General features: G+C 36.1%; 1 protein-coding gene across 4 annotated transcripts in view; it reads right to left on the reverse strand.

Annotated features, from left to right (window-relative positions):
• The window catches only part of LOC126380555 (rho GTPase-activating protein 7), a 159,692-nt gene that overhangs the window by 33,545 nt on the left and 108,075 nt on the right, over window positions 1-18,072 (reverse strand). For all 4 annotated transcript variants that reach the window (XM_050030044.1, XM_050030043.1, XM_050030046.1 and 1 more), the window contains exon 3: window positions 1,283-1,431. In XM_050030044.1, the coding sequence (XP_049886001.1) occupies window positions 1,283-1,431 (149 nt within the window). The remainder of the gene's footprint in view (window positions 1-1,282; window positions 1,432-18,072) is intronic.

Below are 18,072 nucleotides of genomic sequence, written 5' to 3' on the forward strand. Positions count from 1 at the left end.
TACCAAAAATAGTTTTAAATTAAACCTCTATTAATTTTTAAATAATAAAACAGTTGTTCATTTGTATTTTCTCCTTTTCTTTTTCTTGGACATCGCTGTTAAAAAACGCTAAATAATATTATTTAAATTTTTATTATTTTTTATATTATTTTAGAAACTCTCCGTCATCCACTGTAGTCAGTCCGTCGAAAGCCATGTTACTCTATGTACTCGCCAGACCTTCTCCTAAACAGTTTTTTCGGATTTTGAATAACTTTTTACAGGGGTGAAAAATCATTTCTAACAAGTCGTTTTTCAACACCTTTGAAGAGTTCATCGACTCCTGTTTCCAGGGTTTCTGTAGTAGAAGCTTTCATAAACTTGCAATAAAATACTTTATTTTTTTTAAATTTTATAAACTGATATTTCATACCTAGTAATATTATAGACAACTCATGTGGTCAGTGACACCCAGTGGATGGTCTTACCTAATGCATCTTGTATGAATATTCGTGATTCGTTTTTATTTTATGCGAGATGTATCGATGATTAAATATACCTGATATTGCACGGGAAAAAATAACGTGAACAGGCACAATTATGTTTCGCGGCTTTTGTACTAGGTAACGGGATAACAACAAAGACAAATAATAGTATAGTAATTAAGGTTAAGGATAATGGAAAGGAAAATAGATCTCCTGCGCAAATTAGAGCGCCATTGAAAACTGTTGCACATTTGAAGGGAATAAATACTGAGGCTCTCGGCAGTGGTATAAAACAGTGATGGAACTCGATAGTCAATCCGTTCTATAGGCCATAGACTGCGCTCGGACGCGACTGATGGCGTAGATAGTTGTCGGACATCCGAGCGTAGAGCATAGAGGCGTCCGCGACTGACGGTTGATGCACAATTTAGTAAGTAAGTAGTAAAAATGACAGAAGCTATACTTCAAAAAAAATGGAATTGGATTGAAGTAAGTAGTAGAAAATATACCACCCCACCCCACACCTTACATCAGGACACCAGGGTTGATGAGATCGGTCATCGCTCTCATAACCCATACGAGAGAAGATCACACTATTCGCACTTTTATTAAAGTTTTAAAATTTTACAATTGCCAATCAAATCACTACTAGGCAAAAGATCCCCCGCGAGGAATCAATATCACTTCAATCTTTCTTAAAAGCATCTACACCATCTCTCCAAAGATTTTTACGCCTGGCTCTACCTCGGCATCCAAGAGATGTCCGTTTTGTGAATGATTTAAAAATAAAAATCGCTTATTATTTAATATAGACTTACGGATCGTTTATGGTTATGATGGTGTTCGAGCTTCATGGCTGCACATCTGTTGAGTGTTGTAAGTCGTCTGAACAGGGATTGTAGTGAGTCTTGATCCAGGAATGGGTGGTCGTTCTGAACACCCGACACGTCGATTGGAAATTGTAGGTCTGCAAACAAAGGAATTGAGTTTAAAAGACATGATAATATTAAATATCTTTTTACACAGATTGTACAGTACTGATCGGCATCTGCAACTGCAAATTTTCACTATTAAAATTATATCCTTAAATTTTTAGATAAAGTTACATCAAGTGGAATATTTTTATAGACTGAAATATTTTTATTTATTTATACCTATTACATCGTAAGGCGGTAAGGTATAGTAACTTAAATACTGGTAGATTATGTCCCCGATGCGGTTCAATATGTGGGATGCCAGATTGCGTACTTTATGCATATTATGAGCAGTCGACTGCAGCGTAGCAACGAGCTATACGAAGCGCCTACAGGTATTTAAAAACTCTGTATTGTGAGGTAAATGGTCCGTGAAAATATAATTAAAATAAATTGAAATTATATTTTTTTTATTAAGTATAAAATATTTTCCCTCCCTGTTATTTTGTGGTAAGTAAGTATGGCCTCTATATTTATTTATTTATACCTATTACATCGTAAGGCAGTAAGGTACAGTACCTAAATACTGGTACATTGTGTCCCCGATGCGTTGAAATGAATAAATCTTTGTGCTTACTTCTCCTGACATTTTGTACCTATTACGAGTACCTATGTTTTCAGTAAAAAGCTATGGCAGTATACAATGTGTAGATTGAGTTAGTTGTAAACGGCATGCTTGTTAATAAATCACCATTATTACAATCTATTGTATTATACCAATGCAAGTAAGTAAACTATGGTGATATCAAAATGGCAGGAAACGTCGTTCAAGCTTGAGAATCAAGCCATCACGCCGCTATCTCGTTTGAACATGTTGCGAAACCAAAGGGACCCTGATGTTATTGTCTTGCCTTTATGTAAGTACGATGCCCACAGAAAATTCATCGCGCTAGATGTATGACGTCAGAGCTAAGAGCATTTGATAACAAAACTGTGCCTACAGTGTAGGTACGGGCAATGCTGTTTTGGATTCAACTAGCATCAAATATTAAAACAGTTTAACTTGTTTTCCTTATATTTTTTTTATTATTATATTCGTGCGGTTGACTTTTCTTTCAAATTGTACAATTATACTATCGCTACCTTGCTATCGTAAAGTATTATTTACTTTTTTACCCGAATACAAAGTTTGCAGTTTAGCTATGTTAACAATAAAAATCTTATTTACTTATATAAAATATAATTGGCCACTTGAGCAGCTAATTTGCCTCTTGGAACTACGAGAAGAAGGCACTCAATGTGAAGGGCATACAAGTGGATTTTCATTTAATTAATTACGACTAGCTTTTTGTTGCAGAATTTCTACCCGTATTTGCTGTAGGCATGAGCGCATTAAATTTTCATGACGATACGTGGAGAGAGTGCCCATGGGTTTATGCGCCCTGAAATTTGGTCAGTGTGAGTACAAGCGAGAAATTTGATACAGTACGTAACCCAACTAGGCAACTTAGGAGGTCTAATATAGCCCGTACTATATGAATTACCATGTCAATTCAGGTGAATTCGACACACTGAAAACTTTATAGATACTGACAGTCCGACACAGGGGAGCGCAAATAAAAAAGCTATCCCGGAAAACACGGAGTGTTTTAACAGACACTCCCATGTGACGAAACAAAGGGGGTACGCAAAAAGGACTAACAAAATATTTTTGTATATTCCACGTGCCTCTTCCATAGACTTAACAGGTGATTTTGTATATATCAAATAGATTAGCTGTACTTGCTTTGCTGACAATACTTAGTCGTCAAGGGGATACGTCCTGTTCTTTATCTCTGGAGGGGGTGGGGAAACAAAGGGGGAGTAATACAATACTAACAACCGAGAGTGATGCAGTTAAAAAGATAAGCAGCCGTCTAACTGCTAACATACGTAACTTAGGAAACATTTAAAGTTATCGTCGTCGTAAAACTGGGGCGTCTGTCACAAAGCGTTCAGTATCGTGACGGCGGCAACCTCCGGTCGCCGGTGGCGGTGTGAGGGTAGCTGACAACCAGCCTGCTATTAGTGGACGTCGGGGAATTAGTAGCGTGCCGCATGCCGCACAGAAACTTTGCTCGCAAACACATAGCTCGCTTAGCTTAAACTAATCTAACTTGTTTCATGAAATTCAGAACATAATGGGGACGACAGCAGGAGTACAAACAAAAACGTAATTGAAAAACACATTTCTGCGGATAATATTAGACATAAATAATGACATGTGGGTTCGATGTAATAGATGACAATGATAAATTATCATACTGGATTTGATTGGATTCGAGCATTAGCAAGTTCATATACATAGGGTTATTTTTATTCACCCCTAATAATCATTATGACAGGGATCAATGTCCTAAAATTGTCCAAGAACTGATATAATCTTTATAACGGATGTCTGTATTTTTTTTTATGATTTGATGGTGCATATTATTATGGCGTACATCTAGGAGACCGCAGAACTTGGCTCAGTGAAGACATGGAAATTGAGAAGAAAAGGAAAACGTCGACCTGGCCGGTGTGGTGGGTAACGAAGAATATTTACTTCAGCTACTTATAAAGTGTAATAGAGCAAAGTAATCATTGACTACACGTATTCCAACGTGTAGTTAATCAAGTAGTAAATTATGACTGAATGGAAAGTCAAAGAAAATAAAAACAGTATTATTTTGTTTCCATTGGGCTACTTCATCGGAGCAAAGGCCCGTCCACAGCCCAGCTGATTGGATGAACAGAAAAAGGCTATTGACTCCCCACTTAGCCCCGTGAATGACAGATAGACAGACAACTACTGCTCATAATGAAGACGAGGCTCCAGTTAAATGCTAAAGAGAATTTGATATAATTAGTTTCTTTACATATCAATTGAATTTAATGAACGTCGTCGGAAGGGCAAACAAGACAATGATTTTGAAATAAGAAAGGTTGATAGAAATGACAGCAGAATCTTTTTCGTGAACATCAGTATCAACCGTTGAAAGGTAAGTACTTCTAAACTGTTTAGATTAATTAAGTGAATACCTTCTAGGAAAAAAGCCGTATAAACGAACGGGATAATTACACATTTATTAAATTAATTTATTCAGGATTTTAATTATTCTCTTTGCTATTGTAGGAACGTGAGTGAAAAGGTAGGTAGGTAAGTAGGTGCTTCAAAGAAATAAGCATTAAAGAAAAAATTGATAGACGTAACGTACATGAATACATGAATATGCTAATAATATCTTATTAAGATAAACATTTCACATGATGGCTAAGTATTTAGGAATCTGTCATGCATGACGTTAGAAAAATCCTCGAGATTCGCATGAGGCGCACAGAACTGCGCATGCGCGAACTACGCGGAATTGTTCAATATAAATGTTATGATTATTTTTACATACATGAAACTCGTGGTTGTGAGTTAATGAAGACAGAAGAGGCAAGATGATTGGACACTTATTAAGACACGAGGAATTTATTAAAAACATCATAGAAGGGAAGATAGACGGAAAGAGAGGAATGGGAAGACCGAGAAGAACTTACATGCAGCAGGTTAAAGAGAAGCTGAACGTCAAGTTTTTTTTACGGAACTCAAAGAATTGGACCTTGATAGAGAAGATTGGAGAATGCTACACCGACAAGAGCGTGGCTCTTAAATTAATGATGATGAAAGCGGGCCTATTTCCCGCCAGGGTGAGCAGATTCGACGCTATTGAATTCCATCTGTTTCGAAGTCAACAATCATTTTATACTTATTATTCGAAGATTCAGAGTAAACTTCTCTAAATCTCTTTTAAAAGAAACCCCATTTTGGTTAATGTACATCAATGATTGGTCAATGTATTGTTAGATAGAAATGAATCGATAAACCTAATATCGTCTGATACATCACTATGCTTATAAACGTCACAACACTAGCTTACGTACTTTGACAAATCTAATTCTTACCGCGCATTGAAACGATTGTAAAAATGATATTTTATTGAAATATTTACTGAAATGATCGCTCTGTTTATAAGTATGTAAGTATTCCTTATTTTTACTTAAAATGTTTGTGCTAAAACCGTGAATCTTGGCTGTACATAATTATTCAAACATTTTACTTTTTATAAGGCAGCTACTTGGTTCGCCACTATACGTAACCCCTCATAGGCCGTGTATAAAATTAGCCGCACCCAACCGACTGTGAAATATTCGCCCGAACGCTCCCGCTTTCATCCTAAATCGGAGGCCTAAACCACGGTAGGCTTTGTTTCGCGTAAACTGTTATTTTGGGGGCATTGATTCATCTATTCAGCTAAATCATTTCTCATCACTTTTACAATGTATTTCTGCTCAAATGTATATTATTTTTATTTTTCCTATTACCAGCGACCTGTAGTGTGTAAGAGTGAACAAGACTGATGATATTATGTTATTATGGGGAAAACACAAAGGAACCGTGTTCTTCCTAAATAAAGAAAAAATAAGTTTTCCAATAGGTACCAAAGTAAGTGTTGGTTTCGGGACATATTCTACTTTTTTTAACGATAGGTATTTTACGAACAAATAATGCCACGTGGTTGATTTCATATACATACAATAAAATTATTTTCAAATTAAAATATATTGTGAAGGTTGAGCAAATTATCTTTGTTAAAATGTCTCGTATATTTCTTTCCGATCTGACGTAGTTTTAATTAAAAGTTATTCTAGCGCTGCGAACGAACTGAAAGCAACACGCTTCACACAAAAGCCTTACATTCCTATTGGAATTCAAAACAAAACTCCATTGGTTTGGCTGAATAACGTCAGACCGAAATTGAAAATGTGACCCATTTTCCCCACAAAAATGTCCGTAGCAGTCAAATTTGTTTTAATTATAAAAGTAAGTATATCTTTAAAAGTACACGGACGTGATGACGCCATTCTAAATGAAGTGGCTGTTCTTGCCACCAAACTGCGTCTATTGTCTGAGAGAGTAATTTTACGTTTTGTACAATAGCACAATAAACAGGTTATCTTTTGGACGTTGCTAATAATGCGAATAATCGTTTCCTAAAATACAAGTCCCTTGAGAAAAGTGTTTTGTTTATTACTTGCACAATAGGGGCGGGCCACAGTGACGCATCAAAACGAGACGTTTAAGTATTTAGGCGCCATGCATTTGCGTTTACGTTTTCATTGTCTGACAGGAATATAAAGTATGAACTGTTTAAGTTAAATGAATATTGTGATTGAAGTAAGCACTCTACTCACGTATTTAACGCCTGATGTTGAAAATATTGACTCTTTCATTGATATATTTTTTTATAAGTACCTACATACAAATTACGACACTCCTGTGGCGCGGGGTTGGTTCCATTTATAGGATTTAATGGAATGTACGGCCCAGTGACCACGGCTCTTTGTGAGGGGATTTCATTCGCGGCGCCACAAGAGTTCAACATAACCATTTAGCTGCCAGTGAGTAGTAGTTCAGGGAAAGTCTACATTAAATTTCAAGTTTACTACCGGGCAGAATGTCGCTAGTAAGTAAACGAAAAATTGCGTTTTTCATTATTGTTATGTGGTACCTAGCTGATATTTGATCAAATATTGACACGGATGTTGGACTTAGGTACCATCAGAGTATTCACGTGAGTAGATTAATGCATAATAGTAAATTACACTGCGTTGCAAAACATTTTGTCGTCGTTATAGGTTACTTCACTACTTAGGCAAATGAGAGACCTATTGCCCAAAAAAATTCTATGGTCATCGTACCTATTGTTACTTCATTCATAATTTAAATCCGAAAATAAGTAAAAAAAAAGAATAATTTAATTTTCGATTATCTTAGACCGGCTTCTATTTGTAGATTAGCATTTTACAATTTATCTTTGACCCAATTAAATGCTCTATTCCGTAGAAAAACACGTTTAGTAACAACGTTCTTGGAAAAATACTCTTTAACGGGGAGGATCTTAAATAACCTGGTGTACTTAGAATTTGAAACTAGTTTGTACTTTGTTAATTAAAACAGAAACATGCATGTTCAAGCAACATGGAATGTTTGAGCTAGTATTTTACTTTTCAAAAGGACTGGGTATCCAACTACACTATCCTCTAACTGACAAAAGAAATTGTCTACCTTTGTGAAGCCCGAGTGTAACTGGACGTTGGCAATCGCCTGAAGTGATTATTTTCATCAACGGTTAGTGTAGAGATTGCATGTGGTTCAAAAATAAATATATGGTCCCTTTGTCTGCTGAAGTGAAAGCAGATTCAGCTTCATTCGACAAAACGAGACGAAGAGAAATGGGTGGAAAACCTTTGTTAGTGGACACAGTGACCGACTCTGTTAATTGAATTGAGATAGGTAGATAAATCATTTGTCTATTTGTTTGTATTTTAACAACTGAAGCCATACAGAAATCTACGAGGTTTGTTAAGTGAACAATGATACAAAAGCTCACGTATCGAATCGATGCGCCAGATCGATGTTCCATTTGGCTAACGGTGCAATTCGAATTTTATTTTATTGAATATTTAAGGGGAGGGTTTCATCTATGTGTGTACGAATATTTGTGTTTACATGTAATCCACCGTAGCACTTAAGTCCCTATTATATTATTACTATTCCTCAAAATGGCTTCAGTGATGACGTCACATAATAATATGGTCTAGGCCAATGCGATTTATGGGGTCCGGATGACATAGGCTATGTGACGACACATTAATTTCAAGATAATAACAACATTTTCATTTCTATCCATAATATTAAGTTACCACGTGCTGGATAATTGTCGCAGCTTGTATCTATTGTTCTTGCAAAAGTTGTGAGCGGCGTTTTTTCCTTATAAGTAGGTACGAGGAATTGAGGACGCCTGTAACTGACGTGTACCTTTTGGACGTATGAGGCGAAAGCCTTCAGCGCTCCCTGTGTGATCAGCCAAGAAACCCTACTTGGCCGATTGGCCAGGGAAATTTACAGTTGCGTCATTAAAGCTTCAATTACTATACATCAATGTCTATAGTGTTCATACCTCCTAGTCGTAACATCAATAGCTGCGCTATCAAAGTGTCGACCACAAAACCGCCGCATTCTGTGGCGACGAAACATTCTAATTAACTGTAGTTAACTCACTAACAAGATGTGGTTACATAGTTACCGCGGTCCGTATTAAGCGCAACGGACGACGTTTTACGTCAACCTAATTCTAGGTAGTGCAAGGTTAGAGCTAATCGTTGTTATTGAGTCAAACAAACACTGGATCGGTCAGATCAAAATAGTGTGATAGAATACGTAGTACTTCCAGTCTAGAAAGGCTCTTTGCCTAATATGCCTCTAATATATAGAGGAGAAACAATGTTGAGTATTAGTACCATGTAAGTAATTTCTCACTCAAGTGCCACAAAGGCACTATTTTGTGGCATAAAGCTAATCTTTTTTGTAGTAACTGAGTTACATACTAGTAATACTCATCACATTTTTGGTAAAAAAAGCTATATGTCAAATAATGTAAGTAATTAATTTATCTTCAAAAAGCTTTTCGGCGGGAAACGGGAACGGGAAAGTTGCTTTCTTCATTGAGTAATCTAAATAATTAATACGAAGTGGTGTTTTGTGGTTAATGATCGCATTAAGTTAGTCGGAAGACATTCGCGAGTGTTATTATATTGGAGTATTCAATAAACAAAGTGTATCTGCCTATTTTCGCTTCGTGCCGGGAAGCCGCTTCATAACTCAAAAGTTTATGCGGACTTTGGAGTTAATTCGTTTGGGGTTCGGAGTAGGAGTCTACTCCGAGGGTGGGGGCTTAGGTTTCATCATCATCACCTTTCATCATTTCATTAATCATCAAGAAAAAAATACGTCAGACATAGCTGTATGGGCGGGCATAGTTCCTTTTGCCTTACCCTTCGGGGAAAACGAAAACAAAAAAAATTATCTTCAAAAATATTACAAAATAAGTCCTTAAAATCTTCGTCGATCAAAGTCTTACATTGAAATTAATCTTAAACCTCTTTGTTCGTAATCAGTTGAATCTTGTTTCCTTTTCTTGCAATAAATGAATGGAAACTTTAAAGTAAGTATAACAAGCGTTTTATTAAGACTGCATTCGATCAATTCCATCACAATTCAATTGAACCCAGCTGCGCGGGTTTAAGGTTTAAGGTCACTCAAGTACATTTTAAATGCATGGGTATTTGGTGCAACACTTAACATTACAGCGAGCTGCAAATATAATGTTCCAAACAGTGTTTCCCTAATAGACTGGCAGTACTGATATAATTATGTTAACATTCTCTGTAACCTTAAATTGATATTATTACTTAAAAAGTAAAAACAACTTAGGTACCTTAATTTAATTTTAATGATTATAATTTTAGCTTTCCAGCTAAAATGAGAAGAGAAACAAAATTATATACTGGTGGTTAATTTATTTTTAAACGACCAAACTCTTTACAGTAAGAACATCAAACAATTCTTTTGCACCGTTGTCGCTTGTGCGTTGTATTGTAATATGATTTCATGCGAAATAGCCAAGGCCAGACACACTCATGGGAACCACAACACATGTGCCTTTTGATGTAAAAAAATAAGTAATGCCTACTGCCCATATTTTCATACTCCTGTCACTGAAAAAAGTTGGCTGCCGTAAGCCTCAGTTAAAAACTAGAGTGTTTTTGTTTGTCCCGATATATTGAAAGCCTTGTTCCATTTTCCACAACAATTTAAAAAAAATCGGTACAACCTGTTCTGGTCAGTTTTAATAAGAAAACTGTTCAAATTTAAAACGTCAGTTTGTAATGAACATGGAAAACTGGCACGTGGGTTAAAAAATCATTACGAGAGTCGGGAGAGGGGTAAAATGAGAAAAGGGACAGGAAATTTCATTAAAATTTCCTTTTAGGACGTAAATTTCGCGCGAGAATATTAAATGTTTCCTACAAGTTTTATTTGTTTTACATTCGTAATTAATTTTATATTATTATATATATAATGTTCCGAAGATATTGGGTGATGAATGTCTAGTAATTTGGTTTTTTTTTGGGTAAGTATATGGAAATCCATGGAACACCGACCATGTATGTTCAGGCTGATCTGTGGAACCACTAAGCTACGGATGTAACTGTTATGATCTGCTAAAAATAGGGTAAGAACAAAAAATATTTTTGTAAAACCAGAATAAAGTAAATAATAATAAATTATGTATAATATTAACGATTTTTATTAAAGGCGATAAATGTAAGCAACGTATCGTAGAAATGTTATACCGCAAAAACTAAGTTCCCTAGAGAATTTCGCCTATTACATGAGCGTACTTGGCTGAGGACTGAGAAATAATATTATGAGTGTTTTACGCACAAAAATAACTTCATTTTACGACTCTTCATGGACATGTCGTATGGGTTACAGGCTCTAAAATTTATTGACCCTTGGTAATGAGGCATATAACTAGTATATTAATCTATCCAAACTTACATAGAAACAGTGAATGCCCGGAATATTTTTTATCTAAAATAGGTATAAAAATCTTACCTTATAGTCAACTTTCATATACTTTACGTCGAACTTTAAATCTAAACTTAATCACTTCAAACAGCTGATCACCGAAGTAATATATTCGACTGGTCTCCGTAATAAGGACAGTCCCCGGCAACGCACAAATATGCACTGGATAATTTACCTGAACTAATCAGAGCCCAAAAAATATTTTGACAGATATCTTTTATTCGCTTGTCAAAAAACTGACCCCCTACAGTCCTTGCGGTTTAAATGCAGTTGTTGTTAAAGTTCCAACGCTAAAAATGACTTTTATTCCAAAGCTCTACAGTCTATTGTCATTTAGCCAAATTTATCATTAATGTGAAATATTACCTTGGCGATATTCCTCTTCACATTAAGTTGCTAAAGGGATATTAAGCTCTACCCAAAAGTTTTAAGGTATAATATAGAATATAGAGTTGCAATCAGTTGAAAAGAATTTAGTCATTTTCAAGAATTGTTTACCTGTATTGGAGATAAGGCTAATCGGTTGTGTTTTGTTTGGTTTTGGAATGACGTAAACTATCATTTACTGTCAAGTTAGGGCCCTTTTGGGTATAGAATAGCGGTGGGCGGACACTTTCACTTTATGTTTTTTTATTAGAATGTGGTCTTTTTTTAACAAAACTTACTGTAAATAGTCTCATTTAAAAATCGATGCCATTGTTTGGTTTTTGTACATCTATTTTAAAGTTTTTATATTTAAACTATATTGTGCGACGCGACGTTAGTAGAGGCTGCTATATTTGTTTTTTTTTCTTAGCATGTCTTAATGTAAGTACCATTAACTATTCTACTTGCACGGAATAACACGGAGACATATATTTTTTTTTGCGTTTACTTAATTGGGTACAAAATACACTTCTCATCAAAAAAATCGAAACACCTTGCAAGTTTACGTTTTGTCAGGATTATCAGAAAAATGTGTACATTTAGGAATAAATGTTAAATGTCGTTTAATAGTGAGTAATATGAGCTTATCAAATCTTAATGTTAATGTTCTAAATTTAAATGAATTTTTCATAGGTTTCGTATTTTGTTAAATGAGTCATTTTTATTCCGTATGGAGTATAAAGGAAATGGATAAAACAACACACGTAAATGAAAAAAAAAGCTAAAAAACGTTTATTTAATAACTTGTATTCCCTCCCCGAGCTCTAATTACTGCTTCCATACGGTTCTTCATCGATCGGATGAGAGTCACGATCACATGCTGTGGTATATTGTCCCATTCCTCTTGGATTGCATCTTGCAGCTGGCTAAGTGTTTCTGGGGCAGGATCTCTTGCTCGAATTCGTCTCTTTAATTCATCCCACAGATGTTCAATGGGATTCATGTCCGGGCTTCTTGCTGGCCATTCCATAATAGAGATATCGACTTCGTTAAGATAATCTCGTACGACGCCCGCGGTGTGAGCCCTAGCATTGTCGTGCATGAATATGAAGCCGTTGCCAATAAAATGTGCATAGGGCATCACATGAGGCTCGAGACACTCTTCGGCGTACCGATGACAGTTTAGTGCAGGCAGACGTGGCCCAGACACGAAAGCAAGCTCTGTCTTACCGTCGGCGCTGATTCCTCCCCAAACCGTCCACGAACCGCCACCATAGCTGACCTTTTCTTCAATGCAGCATTGTGCATAGCGTTCTCCGTCTCTTCTGTAGACCTTGTTCCTTCCGTCGTTACCATACAGCATAATTTTACACTCATCAGAAAAGAGAACTTTGCTCCACTGTAGGTATGACCAATTTAGGTGCTCACGTGCAAAGTTAAGGCGCGCTCTTCGATGGTCTGCAGTTAATTTCGGCCCATTTGCTGGCTTATGCGGTACCATTCCACGATCCTTCAACCTTCTTCTAATTGTAGAGTCACTTACAGCCACCCTTCGTACAACACGAAGCCGCTGCTGCAGTTGAAAAGCGTTAAGGCGTCGATTTCTTAAAGAAGTTGTTACAATAAATCGATCATCTCGCTCAGAAGTGACCCGATTCCTGCCAGATCCTGAACGGCGCGTGAACAAACCAGTCTCCCGATAACGTTTATAGACTCTATGAACAGATGACAGGCTTAGATGCAGTCTTGCAGCCACAACACGCTGACTAAGGCCAGAATCCAGCAATGCCACAACTTGGGCGGCTTCTGTGGGCGAAGTATCCATACGTTTTAGAAAAAAAACCTTTTTTCAGACGTCCCAAAGTCACAGTATTGAAATAAAAAACAAAAAGTTTAAGGATAGGCGCCAATTTTTAGTTTTTAAACGCTAAATGTACTCCAACCCTAAACACACATTTGTCTCAAAACAGTGATTCATTTCGTTTATAAGATAAACAAATGAAATTCTAATTTTGAATTTAGAATTTTCGCTTATTACTGTAATGGCCAAACTGCCAGCTATACATTTATGTATTTTTTTTCATCGTATGAATTCTTTTTTGTGTTAAATTCGGACAGAAACAATGAAAACGGAAGTGTTTCGAATTTTTTGATGAGAAGTGTATACTAGAGGTTTATTTATTACGTATTGTCAATACTCGACGTCAAAATGTAAACACACTTTTGTGTTATCTTATCGTTTAGATTAGGCAAAAGACCTTGACGAAATGAATGATTCCGCAAAAAAGGATGTCGTAAAGAATTTAAGTAATGCGACTCCATGTTCAATATTATAATATTATACAGCATTAGAAATGCGTAGAAACGTAGAGATGTCTTTAAATTGTGCAAAATTATCTCTAGTACTACTCAATTTCCATTTTATTGGATTGAATTTTCTTTTATGCCTTATTTATGCACGGGCGCAATGACGCTTCGATGTAAATAAATTAAAGCTGTTATAAAATAAATCGCAGGATATAATAATAAGAAAGCTAGTGATTTCGAGTATCGTTTCAAATAGTTTTGTCCTATAGATACTCGTTTATGTCATAGTTTATAGCTCTTTTACCATATTCAGATTTTTATTCAAGTAGGTACTTTCTGATGTCTTGGGGTTGTTTAACTTAATAATAGTGTAACTTCAAACAATATTGTAATGTGATAAACCGTTTCGAGTACGTAGTTTTACTAATTAATTAACTAATCTTGTTTATCCTAGTAAGTCATTGTGGAAAAGGACTTTAAAACAACTAATGACTAATGTCCTTTTAGAGTTACCTAGTAAAATGATTCACAACTTTTCTAAGAAAAGGAAACGAAAAGCAAATGATAATTCATGACTCTGGATTCATAAGTATGCATTTAACTTCCATATTGGATCACATAATGGCGTGTTTACCTCGTAAATGTGAAGGAGTGACTGTGCACCACCAGACTAGCCAGCTCTGTGGTCTATTAGAGGATAATTTACTTCATGTTGTCATTGCAGACGATGTCATAACGTGAACATACCCTATTATGTCCCCGTTTCGTTCCGTGCGTGCTCTTGACTAACTATAAATACAGTTGACTGTTTTAGGGTGCCGTACCTACCGTACTACCGTCCGTCTGTCTGTCGGTCTGTTTGTCCGTCTGTCCTAAATCTATTGAACAATAATAGGCGGTAGCTATTTGAAATTTTCACAGATTACGTATCGTCTCGATGAGCTCGGTGGCGCAGCGGTAAACACGCTCGGTCTGCGATTGTTGAAGTTAAGCACCTTTCGCAAAGGCCGGTCATAGGATGGGTGACCACAAAAAAAAAAGTTTTTATCTCGAGCTCCTCCGTGCTTCGGAAGGCGCGTTAAGTCCTTGGTCCCGGCTGCATTAGCAGTCGTTAATAACCATCAATCCGCACTGGGCCCGCGTAATGGTTTAAGGCCCGATCTCCCTATCCATCCATAGGGAAGGCCCGTGCCCCAGCAGTGGGGACGTTAATAGGCTGATGATGATGATGATGACGTATCGTCTTAGTATATTATCCGACTCACACACGACCAAATTTATTTATTGCAATAGACTCGTCTCTTGAACACGCAGAAAATATTTTAAATCTGTTTTTCAATGTCATCCAGATATTTTTTTTTTCTTGTACATGTGACATCACAAGTTGCATTTTTTTAACACCCAGCGCCCGCGGCGCAATTTATATCAAGGACATTGAAGAATAATCTATATATCTACGTGGATAAACGTCGTACGACTGCTAATGGACAAAGCCCTCGACCATTCGCGTCGGAATCCGTGCCGCCCGTACTGATTTTGGTTTCGGATGGCTGTACATTTTGTCTCCTTAAATATGAAGTAGGTAACTACGTACAATGGAGGAATAGAATTGAGTTGTGTGTATTTCTTATGTATGCGATATAAATAGTTTAGGACGTAATACAGGCACTAGACCCAATATTAGCGTTAGTTATCTATTATATAACATTTATTTGGTTATGGAGAATTTATCAGAAGAGAAATAGACATTTTTTTGTTTTGGTTTTCCCCGAAGGGTAAGGCAAAAGGAACTATGCCCATACAGCCATGTCTGACGTATTTTTTTTCTTGATGATTAATGAAATGATGAAAGGTGATGATGATGAAACCTAAGCCCCCACCCTCGGAGTAGACTCCTACTCCGAACCCCAAACGAATTAACTCAAAAGTCCGCATAAACTTTTGAGTTATGAAGCGGCTTCCCGGCACGAAGCGAAAATAGGCAGATACACTTTGTTTATTGAATACTTACTCCAATATAATAACACTCGCGAATGTCTTCCGACTAACTTAATGCGATCATTAACCACAAAACACCACTTCATATTAATTATTTAGATTACTCAATGAAGAAAGCAACTGTCACGTTCCCGTTTCCCGCCGAAAAGCCAGAGAAATAGACATGGTGCACATACACAGATAATGTTTTCTTTTTTAATGAACGAAAAAGTATTAATGTAGAACATTAGGGTATAGGTTCTCATTGTCTATCACAGCGTAAAATTTAAACACCCGCGTAGGTTGTACTATATACTCTTAGCAATACTAACTCCAATAGATATCCAGGCAGTGTAAAAGGTAGTCTGTAATTTATCTAAGGAGACTACTCATAGGGTAAAAAATATATCAAGCGAACCCGACTGGGTCCCTATTAAAATGTTATGCGTATAAAGAGTATCCATAACATTCTATCTTTAATAAATGGTAAGAATAGCGGTCAATTGAGAAGGATTTGGCTTCATCTCCACAGCTGGGGTTCGTTATCTATTTGTATTACGATACAGGATGTTTAGTGACGTGACGGTTATATTTTTTTATAACCTGCACCAACATAGTTTACATTCAGATAAGATATGACTTTCTTCTAAAATTATCATACGTTATGTCACATGATTTTAGTGTCTGTTGTTTATAGTTCTTCAATATTTTAAAATGGGAGAATAATATAAGTATGTGCAACGCTCTCAGTTACCTACAAAAAAATCTATTGAGGTCACAATATGTTACCTAGTAGAAGTAGGAGGTACCTTGCTGGTTTGCCGTGGAGATATTAGTGTATAAGATGTTATAGCCATGGTGTTTGTGTAATAGAGTGTGAGCATGGCACAAGCACGGGTTTACCCGATTTTCATTATGAGGCGACCGATATTTATATCGAACCTCGAATTGGTTCAATTAATTTAAATCTGGGTAATAATATAACCACAGATCATATAATATAACAGAGGAGCTCGGTGGCGCAGCGGTAAACGCGCTCGGTCTGCGATTGTTGAAGTTAAGCAACTTTTGCAAAGGCCGGTTATAGGATGGGTGACCACAAAAAAAAAAATATCACGAGCTCCTCCGTGCTTCGGAAGGCACGTTAAGCCGTTGGTCCCAGCTGCATTAGCAGTGGGGACTTTAATAGGCTGATGATAATGATGATGTCTATTGCGAGGTTTTGTTAACAGAAATGACATCTGAGTGTCAGTTTATGACGCGGCTATGAGGAGAGACTATTAGGTAAGGGGGGGTTAAAATGGCCACATTGAAGCAATTCATCTAAGAAAGCAATATTGCTATTTGACATTTGTTTGCATTGCGCACTTACTTTTACATGCGCGAATGTCAAATGCAGCATTGCTTTTTTGAATGAATTGCTTCGATCTGGCTTTTTTAACCCCCAAGTATACTAGAAATCATCCTATGTTCTGGGAAACTTGCATTGTGGTAAGAATGATTAATGTATTCGTAGGGACAGGTCAGGACTGTATTATTCCAGACCATTCTAAGGTGAATTTCTCAGAGATATTGTTATATTATTGTAAAATTGAGACTTATTATAAAACTGCTATTTTAAAATCAAATCAAATATACTTTATTGCACACAATATACAAAACAAATACACAGTAAGTACACACAGTTAGTGGTGTTTTACAGTTAGGTACTTTGTTGTATTTCATCGGTGAGAATTTAAAAATTTACTTGAATTAAATTCCAATTGGCTTTCTGACTAGTGACATGTGCACGTATAGAAACTGGACGGGTTTAAAAAAAATATGCTGACTTGAAGGCATGTAATAAAATGACATCCTAATAAAGTTACTGAAAAATATTAATAAAAAAAAATATTTAAAATAATATGTTGTAAATAATAACCAAGGAAATACAATAAGGAAAATTATCCCTATTTTTATTAATTGGCTCTCGTTTCCATTTTTTTAATGTGACTTATTGTAGAAGTAGAGACGCCGCGTAATAATGTTGGTGGGCGAATAAATGAGCAGCGCTGAGGCTTCTCGCCTAATGACTACTTACATAAAGCTATCATTAAAATGTTCTTTGATTTCAACTTAATATTTTTCATTTACAAAAACACCTCACTGGCTTCTTAATTCCTTTACGGCTAATAAAATGATGATCATGAAACGATCATGTCTTTAAAGAATGTATGAAATATGAGTTATATTTTACTTTACAAATTCAAAAGCTGTTTTAGGACTTAGTTTCAGATTATAGCAGTAGGTTTTAGAAAGACTAAATAATGAATCCTAAGCAATAGTTTCGTAATTTATTTTGCTATTGAGAATTTGGAAGTAGGTACATACTTTACATGATTTTTATTAACACCTCATATTTCTCTCTTCATGAAAGACAGCTGGATTAAATATTTTTTTAAGAGACGTGCTGACTTATAGTCTATGTCCCTTATTAAGCCTCTTTCGTTCGTCCTATTGTGTGAGTACTACAAATAAATAAATGTATTATAATGAACTTGTG

This window comes from Pectinophora gossypiella, chromosome Z (genome assembly GCF_024362695.1).
Source record: "Pectinophora gossypiella chromosome Z, ilPecGoss1.1, whole genome shotgun sequence".
NCBI classification, from domain to species: Eukaryota; Metazoa; Arthropoda; class Insecta; order Lepidoptera; family Gelechiidae; genus Pectinophora; species Pectinophora gossypiella.